This window comes from Semicossyphus pulcher, unplaced genomic scaffold, assembly GCF_022749685.1.
Source record: "Semicossyphus pulcher isolate SPU_LCO1_2020_fin unplaced genomic scaffold, fSemPul1.0.p SCAF_10, whole genome shotgun sequence".
NCBI classification, from domain to species: Eukaryota; Metazoa; Chordata; class Actinopteri; order Labriformes; family Labridae; genus Semicossyphus; species Semicossyphus pulcher.
This window is the reverse complement of record NW_027211604.1, coordinates 5,356,533-5,368,662: the sequence shown is the minus strand read 5'-3', so window position 1 is coordinate 5,368,662 and position 12,130 is coordinate 5,356,533. Positions and strand designations below refer to the sequence as shown.

The window sequence follows — 12,130 nt, the reverse complement described above, 5'->3', positions numbered from 1 at the left end:
TGATGATTACATGAATAAATGAATGAATGCATGATGTGTCATTAATGACCATACCAGTTCATACATCGTCAGTTAATGACTGCAGTAAAGCAGTAAGGAGCTGTATTTCAGTGATATAAACTTTATTATTAATGTAGGGGAGAGCGGGGTCTGATGTCTCGAACATGAGCTGTTCATTTTCAGACGTCAGATGCTCGTACCTTCAGACCTTTTTAACCTTTTAAAGTCATCACAGGGTTTAATTATCAGTGAGCTGTCAGGCATATAATACATTAATGATTCAAGTATGTGTCCGTTTTAGTTTTTCACTTTAAGAGACGCATCATATTCAGCTCGTCCCTTCGTTTCTGTTTAAAACACGAGTTTGAACTTTATTAAATCATGAACATAACATGCAATGAAACCTTCCTCTTTTAGTGATAATAATAACAATACTTCACAGTGAGGGAAATAAAAGCTGAACATTAAAATAAGGATCACATGCTTTATGATAAAATGGAGAGTAAATGTTGATATGTAATAAAAGGTTAAAAAAATGACGTAAAATGGGAAGTTTAAACCATTAACTGTCTGATGATGAAATAATTTATTACACAAACAACATTCCTCCCTGTTTGTTTTAACTCGCACTAAATGTCAGATAGAAACGAGCGTGACATCACAGCAGGTGTATGATGTCATCATGAGGAAACAGCGCCCTCTAGTGCGTCTGTGACGAACGCCGTGACAACCAGCCCCGCTCTCCCCTACACTGGTTCACGTCTTTATAGTAATTAAACCATATTAAGCTTCTGTGTCTGAGGACGAACTAACACACGAGTCTAAAAAATAAACTGTTTTATGAGTCTATAAAGGATCATATACACATCTGAAGTCATTGTGAATAAACTTTAAACTGCTCACATAAGTCATAAAGAGCTGATCACAGGATCATTAATGACAGCCCCTGCATTGAATCATCAGGCCTCATGCATAAGTTAAACATAAAGATATATTGCTGTTCCTGTTTAAAGGTCGAACATCTCTAAAAGAAGCTTGAATACTAAATTACAGCTCACTGCCTCGGTGCTTAAATATAACATGTACTCCTTTCATTAAATGTTTTATTATTTATTTATTTACGGTGACTTTGTGTTTCATACTGAGTGACAGATGAAGGTACGACATAGTAGTAGTTCAATACTTCATATCCCTGAAATAATGACTTCAAGTATGGAAATTCATGGAAAAAATACAAAAAATGTTGTTCATTAAAAAACACACAGAACATATTGACCCAAATGACTTCTGAATATAAACAAAGTTCTTCTGAACATTTTTATTTTTTAAATCATCTCATTTTTATGAGCGGTGTGAAGATTCTCATCCGGTTTTATTTAATCCTCATTTTTTCATCTCTAGTTCAAATGATCAAAAGATCATTATTGTTGATGTATTTTGTAAGAAATATTTTAACACTCGAATATACTACCTACTTCAGACGTTTGTGTTTGAAGTTGCATTTATATTACAAACTCATATTTGTGAGTAAAATGTAATAAAGACAAAGAGTAAAGAACCATTAAATGGAAGTGCAGTGAATGCTTATAACCAAAAGAATCAAATGTGTGTCGTTGAATCTGTTCAGATTTTCCTTTATTAAATATGAAAACACCGATGAATGAAAACCTTTTACTACTAAATATGAAGCCGGCAGTTAAAGCTCATTAAAGGAAGAAACACGATCATTTCTTGTCTTCAAATGTTTCATATAAAGTAAACGTAGTTAACGTTATAATGTTTCACATGCAGCGATCAGCAGCTGATTAAAAGAGAACTTAAGAAGTCTTCTACAACGCCTAATAAATACTGTTACTGATGTTCATGCTCATACATTTCCAGTTAATGGTGAATCGTGTAATATAAAGTATATTTGTGTATCGGAGTGTGTGAGCTGGACAGTATGAGTGCAGGAATATTCTGCAGCAGCCTTCATGAGTGTAATCACAGTGTGTGTTTTTATTGGCTGCAGCCGAGCAGATATCACGTTCTGCTGCCTGTCACTGCTGATGGATGAACTTTTCTCTGCAGGAGTGAAATGTCTCCACACGGCTCAGAGTGTAGCTTTATATTTGCATGTATAGATAATAAACATGGTTCTGTTTCAGACAACCTATAACCTCTCTTAATATAATGTGAATCATCTTAAATCAACTAAAACATATTAAAATAAGCCCAAAGCTGAACCCACAAGGCCCGCCAGCTGCTCAGCCCAAAAAAGCGTCATGGAGCCAACCTTTGGCCACTCCACCCACTGGGATAGGCACGGGGGTCAGGCACAATGCCTGCCAGGTGGCAGGTGAAGGCAGGGTCCTTGCCATGTTGATCCCCAGCAGTGCAGACTGACTCTCTGATTGTGGAACATCACTTCTCTGGCGGGGAAGGAACCGGAGCTGGTGTAGGAGGTGGAGCATTATCAACTAAATAAAGTTGGGCTCACGTCCACGCACAGCTCTGGAACCAAACTCCTGGAGAGGGGCTGGAAACTCTTCTTTTTCAGAGCTGCCCGGGGCGCGAGGCGCCGGGCGGGTGTGGGGATATTCTATAGCTCCTGGCTGAATGCCGTTGTGTTGAAGTTTTCCCTGCAGAATTAGAGGGTTTCCTCTCCAAACACCAGTTTAGAGTATGCAGCCTTCATGAAGTCTCTGGGCAGAGTCCTGGAAAGGGTTCCAACTGGGGTCTCTATAGTTCTGCTGGGGAACTTTAATGCCCACGTGGGCAATGAAGGCGGCACCTGGAGGGGGGTGACTGGGAGAATTGGCCTGGCCAATCTGAACCTCAGTTGTGTTTTGTTATTGGACGTCTGTTCCGGTCATGGATCTTCCATAACAAACCATGTTCGAGCTTAGGATGACTCATTCGTGTACCTGGTACCAGAGCAGCCATGGCCCAAGTTAGATGATCAAAGCACAGCATAGCAAAGCACCACCCGTTTGCATGACCACACCTCATATCAAAACCAACACGCCCATGGCCGCTAACGGTGGTGCAAGATCACTTGCTTTTTACACAACATGGGTGCTGGGTGTGAAAATGACGACTGCGCTGGGTGAAAGATAGCAATGACACTTGCGCTGTGCGCTTTGAGCTGGGTGGACGATAGGGCCCTATAAATTGTTAGGATTATGGTTTGATGAGAGGATTACATGGGCTGTACATATTAAGAGAGCAGTGGATAAATGTACGAAAGTAACGCATTGAATAAGATGTTTAGTTGGAAGGGACTGGGGGGCAGACATAACTGCTTTGAAGGCTATCTACACTGGATTAATAAGATCTGTGATGGATTATGGTTGTGTGCTGTGTGGATCAGCAGCAAGAACTTCTCTGAAAAAGTTAGACAATATTCAGTATCAGGCATTGAGATTATGTAAAGGTGCATTAAAAACTCCGACAGCAGCATTGCAGGTGGAAATGGGGGAGATGCCTCCAGAGATGAGAAGGATACAGCTTTCATTGAGTTACCGGGTTAACTTACAGGGCCATAGGAGGCGACAAAAAGAAGTAAGACTGATTTAAAGATTATATATGTATATAGTATACATTATATAACATATTATATTATGTTATATTATTATATAACATTATATACAGTATATATGTAAAACTGAAACCACCCACATTATTAAGCAAAGACTGAAGGAAAGATGGCAAAAGCAATGGGAGGAAGAGCGGAAAGGTTGGTGGTTCTACAGAGTTCAAAGGAAAGCGGGAGAAATGAGGTGTGCAAGTAGGAACAGAAGAGAGGAGACGGTAATACCGAGAATCGGATTTGGACACACTATTATTAATAGGCAAGCATAAAACAGGCAGGTGTGATTACTGTAGGTAAGAAGAGACAATAGAGCATGTCATATTACATTGTGACAAATATGAGGAAGAAAGAAGACAAATGATTGAAACGTTCAGAAAGGAAAAAGGACATTTTGATTTAGTAGATATTTTACAAAAGAACTGAAATAAGTGACCATTAGATATTTGATCCACACTCCATACCAGTTGGTGGCAGTGATGAACCAAAACGTTGTTTGACAACCGCCAAGGAAAAACCACAAGAAGAAGTTTCCAGTCGGACACATTAAGGGAGACGCAGCTGGGTTCACGTGCGGGGCTCAGGACAGAGAGGTAGGTCTGCAGACTTAACCCGCAAACCGCGCGCTGCTCCGACATGACACGCGGTGTACTCTGTCCTTTATATACAGTACACTGTACTCGCAGTACACAGTATACAGCAGACACTGTGTGTACCGGGCTGCCCTGGTTACAACGCTGCTGTGTGTTTTCAGAGCTGTGAGTGTGTGTGGAGATGTGTGTATCTGCTGCAGCAATGAACAGACAGATTACCTAATGATGAGAGGATGAAGAATAATCTAACTTTCTCATCACCTGAGTCAGGGGTTGTTGGAGTCCTTTAAAGCAGGGAAACACAGCGACACCTGGTGGCTGTGAAACATATAAGACCTCTACTGATGATGTACTGAGTGTCAGATGAATGTTTAATATGTAACCAAGGACTTCAACAGCTATGATTTCCTGAAGATATAACAGACAAGATAAATAAGATGTATAATATGCGGTGCAGTGATGCTGTGAAGTATGTTTCTAATCAGCTGCAGAATGAACGTTTTTAATAACTATAGTGGGTCTTGTTTGAGATATAAGTTAAGTTAAATACATTTTACTTCCTCTTTCAGTCTTTCACACATTATAGCAAATCACAATGTCTGTGTCATAAGTAGAGTGCTCAGATCAACTTCCTGTAAATGGATGTAGTATCATGTATAATGTGGTATCATGGAAGTAGTATCATCAGCTATAATATTATATATATATTCAGCCTGATCTCATTCTCTGACTGTTTCTCAGAGCATAATGCCAAAGAAGAGCAAAGTGAAGAGACGTTGCAGTGATGAAGAGCAGTTGCCTCCCAAACAGAGCAGGGTGGAGCACAGTGACCCTCCCTCCCCCCTGAATGACCACACCTCGCCCCTAAACTTTGACAGCCCGGCTGATCTGTTCAGCAGCCTCTTGCAGCCCCTGGACTCAGAGACTTTCTTCCGGGAGTTCTGGGAGAAGAAACCCCTCCACCTGCAGAGGACGGACACCCCCACAGCCGATTATTACCGCTCCCTGTTCCAGCTGTTAGACCTGAAGACTCTGTGCTCAGAGGGTCTGCAGTACTACAGAGACGTCAACGTGGTCCGCTGCATCAACGGCCAGAAGAAAGACCTCAACAAGCAGGGGACGGTCAAACACATTGGGCTCAACAAAAGCCTGCTGCAGAACAAGGCCACCATCCAGTTCCACCAGCCACAGAGGTTTAAGGTGAGAAAGGGACCGCTACTGCTAATAGTAGTCGACCTAATCAATCAAAGGTAGCCCCGCCCTAAATCCCCCCCTGCTTTATGGTCTCTGTGACTCTATATGGGAGCATTCTTATATACTGTACACATGAACTAATCCTAAGTCCTGCCCGCCACCCTTAGTTACTGTTGCTAGGTCTCATGTCCTCCGCTCTGTGTTATCATTGTCTTCACAGGACGAGCTGTGGAGGATCCAGGAGAAACTGGAGTCATTCTTCGGAGCCTTGGTGGGCTCAAACGTCTACATAACCCCAGAGGACTCTCAGGGGCTCCCAGCTCACTGCGACGATGTGGAGGTATGACGATGAATCCTTGACTGGACCACTTCCACAGCCACTGCGCAGCCTTTGAGTCCTGGGCTGGATAGTTTTTTAATCTTAGCCGGATTGGATCAGGGTTGTGAGTCATGGTTTTTTTCATTGTTGTATCTAGTTGTTAGCACTGATGTTAACGCTTAGGCCAGTGGTACTCAATTAAACTTGAAAGATGATTTTTTCTCAAGCAAAAGTCCAGAACATCAGAATGTCTGACCTGCATATTTTCCTCATGTTGACGGTGTTTCTGCTCAGGTGTTCATTCTGCAGCTGGAGGGAGAGAAACGCTGGCGTCTCTACAGTCCTACTGTTCCGCTGGCATCAGAGTACAGCGTGGAGCCGGAGGACCGGATCGGCCTCCCCACACACGAGATCACACTGAAGGTATGAAGCAATATGCATGTATATACAGAAATGGGTGGATGACCTGACGTGGTGCTGCATGTGAACGTACTTAACATTTGTACAATCCATATTTCAATGCCAACTTCGGCTGTCCTCTATTAACACTGGCACAGTGCACACGGAGGGCGAGCTATGTAAATGCACGACGGTCCACTTATAGACGTGAAAGACAAGTCCGCCAAACTCTGCAGAGACCTGAGCGCCGTCACCATGTATGACACAGTAAACTAGCGGTGCGGACTGCTGCAGCAGATTAACAACAGGAAAGTTAACCGAACAACTACTCACAATCTTATGGACGCACAGGGACTAAACAGATTGATGAAGGGAGTCCAAAAACAGAGGTTAAGAGACCAGGCTCTACTCCGGCCGGATGCGTCACACTGAAGCTGAAGGTGTGTGATAGGGGTGGCAAACCAGGAGAAACAACCAGGCCAGCCCAGCACAGGGGACAGATCCCCGAGCTCAGGTTGGGGGAGGTGATAGAGGGAGTGTTCTACCCAGTGCAGGTATTGCAGCCACTGGGCACATGGCTCTGGTCACACCTGCAGCCCATGAGATAATTAGAGCCAGCACTGAATCATCCAGTTTTCACGCCTTTCACCTCTGCATTATTTAAATGTGTTTACACAGCTGTGATGTCAGATATCTCCGTGTTTATAAAGTTGTGTGTGTGTCCTCGACAGGCAGGAGATCTCCTATACTTTCCCAGGGGAACCATCCATCAGGCCAGCACTCCACCAGGAGTCCACCACTCCACTCACCTGACCCTCAGCACCTACCAGAGAATGTAAGCTCCTCCTACTTTGTAACACAGCGGGCATAGTGAGGGTAGCTCGTTAGCATGTTAGCATTTCTGTGTCCACAGACGATGTGTTCAGGGCCTGTCCTTATGAGGCCGATGACAACGTGTTTAAAAGCAGGTGCATGCAAAGTCTGTAGAGCCGTATAGACAGAGAGTGGCGGCAGTCGACGTCCAATATGCTCCATGATCCGACTCTCTCTCTCTCTACGGCTGTGAAAGTACCGTCACTCGCTCAGTCACTCAGTCAGTCACATACACCCATGTGTAGGGCTGACCCCGGCGGTCAGCCAATAAATACTCATCTCACAGGTGTTCAGTGCAGATGTGCTGAGACAGGTGTGATCTGGTCTCAGGTAGAAATCTTGCTGCAGCGTTTTAAACAAGCTGCAGACGTGTGAATTTACAAGTAAATTTGAATAACATTTACATTATAACAGATTGTACAGGATCTCTGAAACAGACTGAAGTTAATCTGTAACTGAACCTTTTAGTGTTACAAACCTGCAGCGATGTGTACTTTGATTGATCTGTAATAATCTCACCTGTTCTCTGTACCTGTCCTCCCTCAGGTCATGGGGAGATCTGCTGCTGGATGTATTTCCCAGCATGCTTTGTGACAGCAGCAGGTCTGATGTCAGCCTGAGAGAGGGCATGCCCACCAGACTCCTTCTGGTAATACACTTTCTATTTAGTCCGTCTGCGTGAGGGACAGTTTGTCACGGTCCTGTCTGTTGAGTCAGGAGTGCCAAAAAGAATAAATCTGCAACACAAGAAATTTAAAAGATTAATTGGTTTGTTTATATTAAGAATATATGTATTTATGTGTATAAATTTGCCTTTTTTTGTCTTAAACTTTATTTAAACTTTTCATGCAAGAAGACCCACCGAAAGCCGGTTGATTGACAGCTTTGCTCTTCAGAAAGCATTCGACAAAAGTATAAGAAAATAAAGGGACAAAAATAATTAGTTCGATATAAATAATTTTAAAAATATACAGTGAAAATAGACTAGAATATATTTTATATCTAATATAGAATACTGTGCAAAGGTTTTAGGCAGGAGTGAAAAAATGCTGTAAACTAAGAATGCTTTCAAAAATATAAATTGTTTATTTTTATCAATTTACAAAATGAACAGGTGCTAATGATCATCAATTTCACATGTAGGTTGAAACACAGTCATTAACTGAAACAGAGACAGCTGTGTAGGAGGCTTAAAACTGGGTGAGGAACAGCCAAACTCTGCTGCCAAGGTGAGGCTGTGGAAGACAGTTTGATGTCACAGGTCAGACACCATGGCAACACTGAGCACAGCAACAAGACACAAGGTAGATGTACTGCATCAGCAAGGTCTCTCCCAGACAGAGATTTAAAGCAGACTGGGGTTTCAAGATGTGCTGTTCAAGCTCTTTTGAAGAAGCACAAAGGATCGTAGATGGAGTGGTCAGCCAAGGAAACTTAGTGCAGCAGATTAAAAACTCAGGGTTAGTTAGTCTGTCCATAGAACTATTTACAATGTGTGAGTTATTAGTGGTTTATACTAACGGTTTTAATGTGCGACTGACACTGCAGAAAATCTATCCATTATCTACACCACTAATCCTGTTCAGGGTCGTGGGTCGGCTGGAGCCTAACCCAGCGGTCATTGGTTGAGAGGCGGGGTTACACATGGACAGGTCGCCAGTCAATCACAGAGCTGACACACAGAGACAGAAAACCTTTCACCCTCACATTCACCAATGAACCTATTGAGCATGTCTTTGGACTGCGGGAGGAAGCCGGAGTACCCGGAGGGAACCCACACATGCACGTGGAGAACATGCAAACTCCACACAGAAAGGCCCTTATGTCAGAACTGAACCAGGAACCCTCTAGCTGTGAGGCAGCAGCACTAATGCAGCCCCACTGGAACTGTTGGACAGCAGTCAGTCAGTTTCTCTCTATCTGAACGGTCGTAAGCAGATGATGCAGAAGTATGATGATTGTTGTTTTTGTGTGTGTGTGTGTGTGTGTGTGTGTGTGTGTGTGTGTGTGTGTGTGTGTGTGTGTGTGTGTGTGTGTGTGTGTGTGTGTGTGTGTGTGTGTGTGTGTGTGTGTGTGTGTGTGTGTGTGTGTGTGTGTGTGTGTGTGTGCAGGGCACCAGTGGAGGTGAGGACACCTGCAGGCGGTTGGCGGCTCACCTCAGGTCTCTGGCTGATTTGATGGAAACAGGGAAACAGACGGTTTGCTGCACTCACATGAAGAGAGACTTCATCATGAACAGACTGCCTCCATTCAGCCAACAGCTGATTGCTCCCTGTGAGACTGTTTGTCATCATTTCTTTCTTTCTTTATACAGCACAGTCAGAAAGTGTACTCATTGTTAACTGTGTGTCACAGCTGGGAGGATACCTGCCCTGGAGGATTTGGTGTGTTTGAAGTTTAAAGAGCACATAGTGATAACAGTGGAGCGCCCCCAGCAGAGAACAGTGAGTACATGAACGCTTCATTTGAACAATAAAGCTTGTTAACTGTAAATAAACTCTCAGATGATTCACACACTGTGCCCGTTTAATATGGATGAGTTCTGTTATTTTATTTTAGTTTAATTTAAGGGTTGCCAGTCTGGGAAAACCCTGGCTAAAGTTGCTGTTGAAGTCACACACACTTAATAAACACCAACACAAAGGATGTGAAAGTAAGGACTGGACTGATTTAATCATGAAGTAAAAAGTCATTTCGAAGGAAAAGTGGGAAAGAATGACTCACAGAGCTGAACCTGTCAATCTAGTCAGCTGTCAGTCAGTCACATCAGGGTAGCAGCCAGCTGTCTGTGTGTATTGGTTAGTGCACCAGCCTTGATGCTGTGTAAGGCTAAGCTGGGTTAAACGTTGAAATCCGAAAGCCTGACTAACTTTTCGCATTCTTTCGTTTGTAACCCAAAGCATCCTCTGTCTATTCAGATATCCAAGAAATTGGCTACTATGAGGGTGATTAACATATTGTGTTTAACACTTAGAATTCTGAAACAGAAATGCAGTGCTTACATTGCTATTTTTAGAGCATCTTAAAATGCTTTTTAGCCCAGACTTTACAAATTGTAGTTATTTATCAATAAGCCATGAGAAGTGATAGGAATGTATTGCTCTGAGCAGATGAGCAGGGCTACAAGGTCAATCCTCTAGAGGGCAGTGTTGCATTCCAAAACAAGGTACCGCCCCTGCACAATCTGCCTTTTCATTTGGGGCCATAAAGGAGTGCAACAAGCTCGCCAAAGAGTTTAAAACTTGCACAAATTATGAAACTTTTGAAGGAGTCTGAGAAACCAATCATGTGTGCATTAATTTTGACTGATAATGTCTAGCTATCCATTTGTTGTTGTCAAGATTTCGTACTATTTTAAGACTACTTTTGGTGTGAGTTGGTGGGTGTGGGTACATATGGTAGTTTGCTATTTGTAGGAGTGGAGGGAGGCTTGGGAGGGTGGTAGGTCTTTGGTTAGGGAATGTGGGTATGATGCTGTTATCTGACTTTATCTCTTAATCATATTCTGTATCTCCTAATTGTATATTGTATTTTGTATTGCTTGTGTGTCTACCTGCCCAGGGACTGCAGGTGGGAATTAGCTAATCAGCTAAATCCTTCATGTATGTTGTACATGCTCCCCGACAAACTAAACAATAAACTAAACAATTCTGAAGGTAGAAACATGACAAAATATATTTCAGTCTACTCATTAATATCTCCAAAGCTCATAAATGTACCTTGATTTTCTGTTGCTAGATGTTTTTATTGTAGATTTACAAACAGTGTAAACAATAATCTGTTATCGCAGGATTAACTGCTGTTGTCCTTACTACAATGTTCCCATCACAAATGCACCACTTCACACACTTGCATAACTGCCCTCACCTGCTAAACTTTGTGTGTGTGTGTGTTTCAGGATGAGACAACAGAGAATGTTGTGTTTGTCTTACACTCGTTGAAGAACCAGAGGGAGAGCCACATGATGGGGGAAGATGATGAAGAGCAGGAGTCGGATATCTCCAGGGTGAGATGTTCACTCACTGAATTCCCTTTCATGTTGATCTCAGAATCCACTATTTGTTCTTCCCCCACAAAAAACACACATGCACACACACAAAGAAGAACCCCAACCCTCAAAAGGCAGCTTCCAGATGACCAGAGAGGGTGGCAGAAGGGGGTGGAGGAACTGCTCTTAAAGACTGGTAGGGACTTAGATGAGTGGAGTCACTACAGACAGGCTGCTACAGAGGATTGGCCAGAGGTCAAGCAGATAGGCAGGGGGAGCTGCTCCTGAGGGTGGGCAGGGGGTCCATCAGAACTGCTCTCCAGGACAGGTAGCAAATCGACAAAGTTGTTGGCACCAGTGTCCGGTTGCACTTGAAGCTGTTTGCTGGCTCTCACTGACTTCGTTCCCTCCTGTCTCGATCGTTGCTTGTGTTGTATTAACTCTGTGTGTGGGTCTGTGTCTGTGCAGGGTCTGCAATTCCCTCTGTCCCACCTCCAGGCCCTGCAGCAGCTCCAGCAAGAGGACAAGGTCTCCGTGGGTGAGCTCCAGCTGCCCTCACAGGAGGACAAACTCAGTCTGGTCCTGGCTCTGTGGTCTGAGAGCCTGCTGGTGGCGCTATAACACAGCAATTCATCTGTAAATCATTGTATGAACGGTGAGATCCATAAGTGTTGATTTTATTTGATCTCTTTGCCTCAGTGTGTTCTTCTCTGTTTTCTCTTGAATAAAGCTGCCACAGATCCGGCTCTGACTGTGTCTCTTGTAACTATGTGGATAACATGATATACACTGCCTGGCCAAAAAAAAATTCAGCTGGCACACGCACAATGCAAAGAGAACTCAAATGATTGGGAGCCGTGTAGCCTTAAGAAAAACGCTCATCAGTGAGGCTAATCGGAAGGAAAGGCTTCAATTTGCTCGGGAGCATAAAGATTGAACTCTGGAGTGATGGAAAAAGGTCATGTGGTCTGATGAGTCCAGATTGACCCTGTTCCAGACTGACGTGCGCATCAGGGTAAGAAGAGAGGCGGATGAAGTGACGCACCCATCATGCCTAGTGCCTACCGTGCAAGCCTGTGGAGACAGTGTGATCTTGGGTTGCTTCAGTTGGTCAGGTCCAATTTAGTTTGATCAATATGGAGATGCTTGCTTACCCAAATTAAATAAATTAAAATGTTAATTAAAAAAAAGAA

At 43.3% G+C, this 12,130-nt stretch overlaps 1 protein-coding gene across 1 annotated transcript; it reads left to right on the top strand.

Annotated features, from left to right (window-relative positions):
* The first annotated feature begins 4,108 nt into the window (after nucleotides 1–4,108).
* On the top strand, nucleotides 4,109–11,683 carry riox2 (ribosomal oxygenase 2). Its single transcript, XM_069665857.1, has 10 exons — nucleotides 4,109–4,164; nucleotides 4,906–5,364; nucleotides 5,579–5,698; nucleotides 5,972–6,100; nucleotides 6,808–6,911; nucleotides 7,496–7,598; nucleotides 9,061–9,223; nucleotides 9,305–9,393; nucleotides 10,848–10,955; nucleotides 11,406–11,683. The coding sequence occupies exons 2-10, from the start codon at nucleotides 4,912–4,914 to the stop codon at nucleotides 11,556–11,558; spliced, it is 1,422 nt and encodes a 473-aa protein (XP_069521958.1). The 5' UTR covers nucleotides 4,109–4,164; nucleotides 4,906–4,911; the 3' UTR covers nucleotides 11,559–11,683.
* Nucleotides 11,684–12,130: the final 447 nt, after the last annotated feature.

Coding starts and splice junctions, on each gene's coding strand:
- riox2 (XM_069665857.1), top strand. CDS start 4,912: ATGCCAAAGAAGAGCAAAGTGAAGAGACGTTGCAGTGATGAAGAGCAG. Junction 5,699..5,971: donor CTCACTGCGACGATGTGGAG/GTATGACGATGA, acceptor GTTTCTGCTCAG/GTGTTCATTCTGCAGCTGGA. Junction 10,956..11,405: donor AGGAGTCGGATATCTCCAGG/GTGAGATGTTCA, acceptor GTGTCTGTGCAG/GGTCTGCAATTCCCTCTGTC.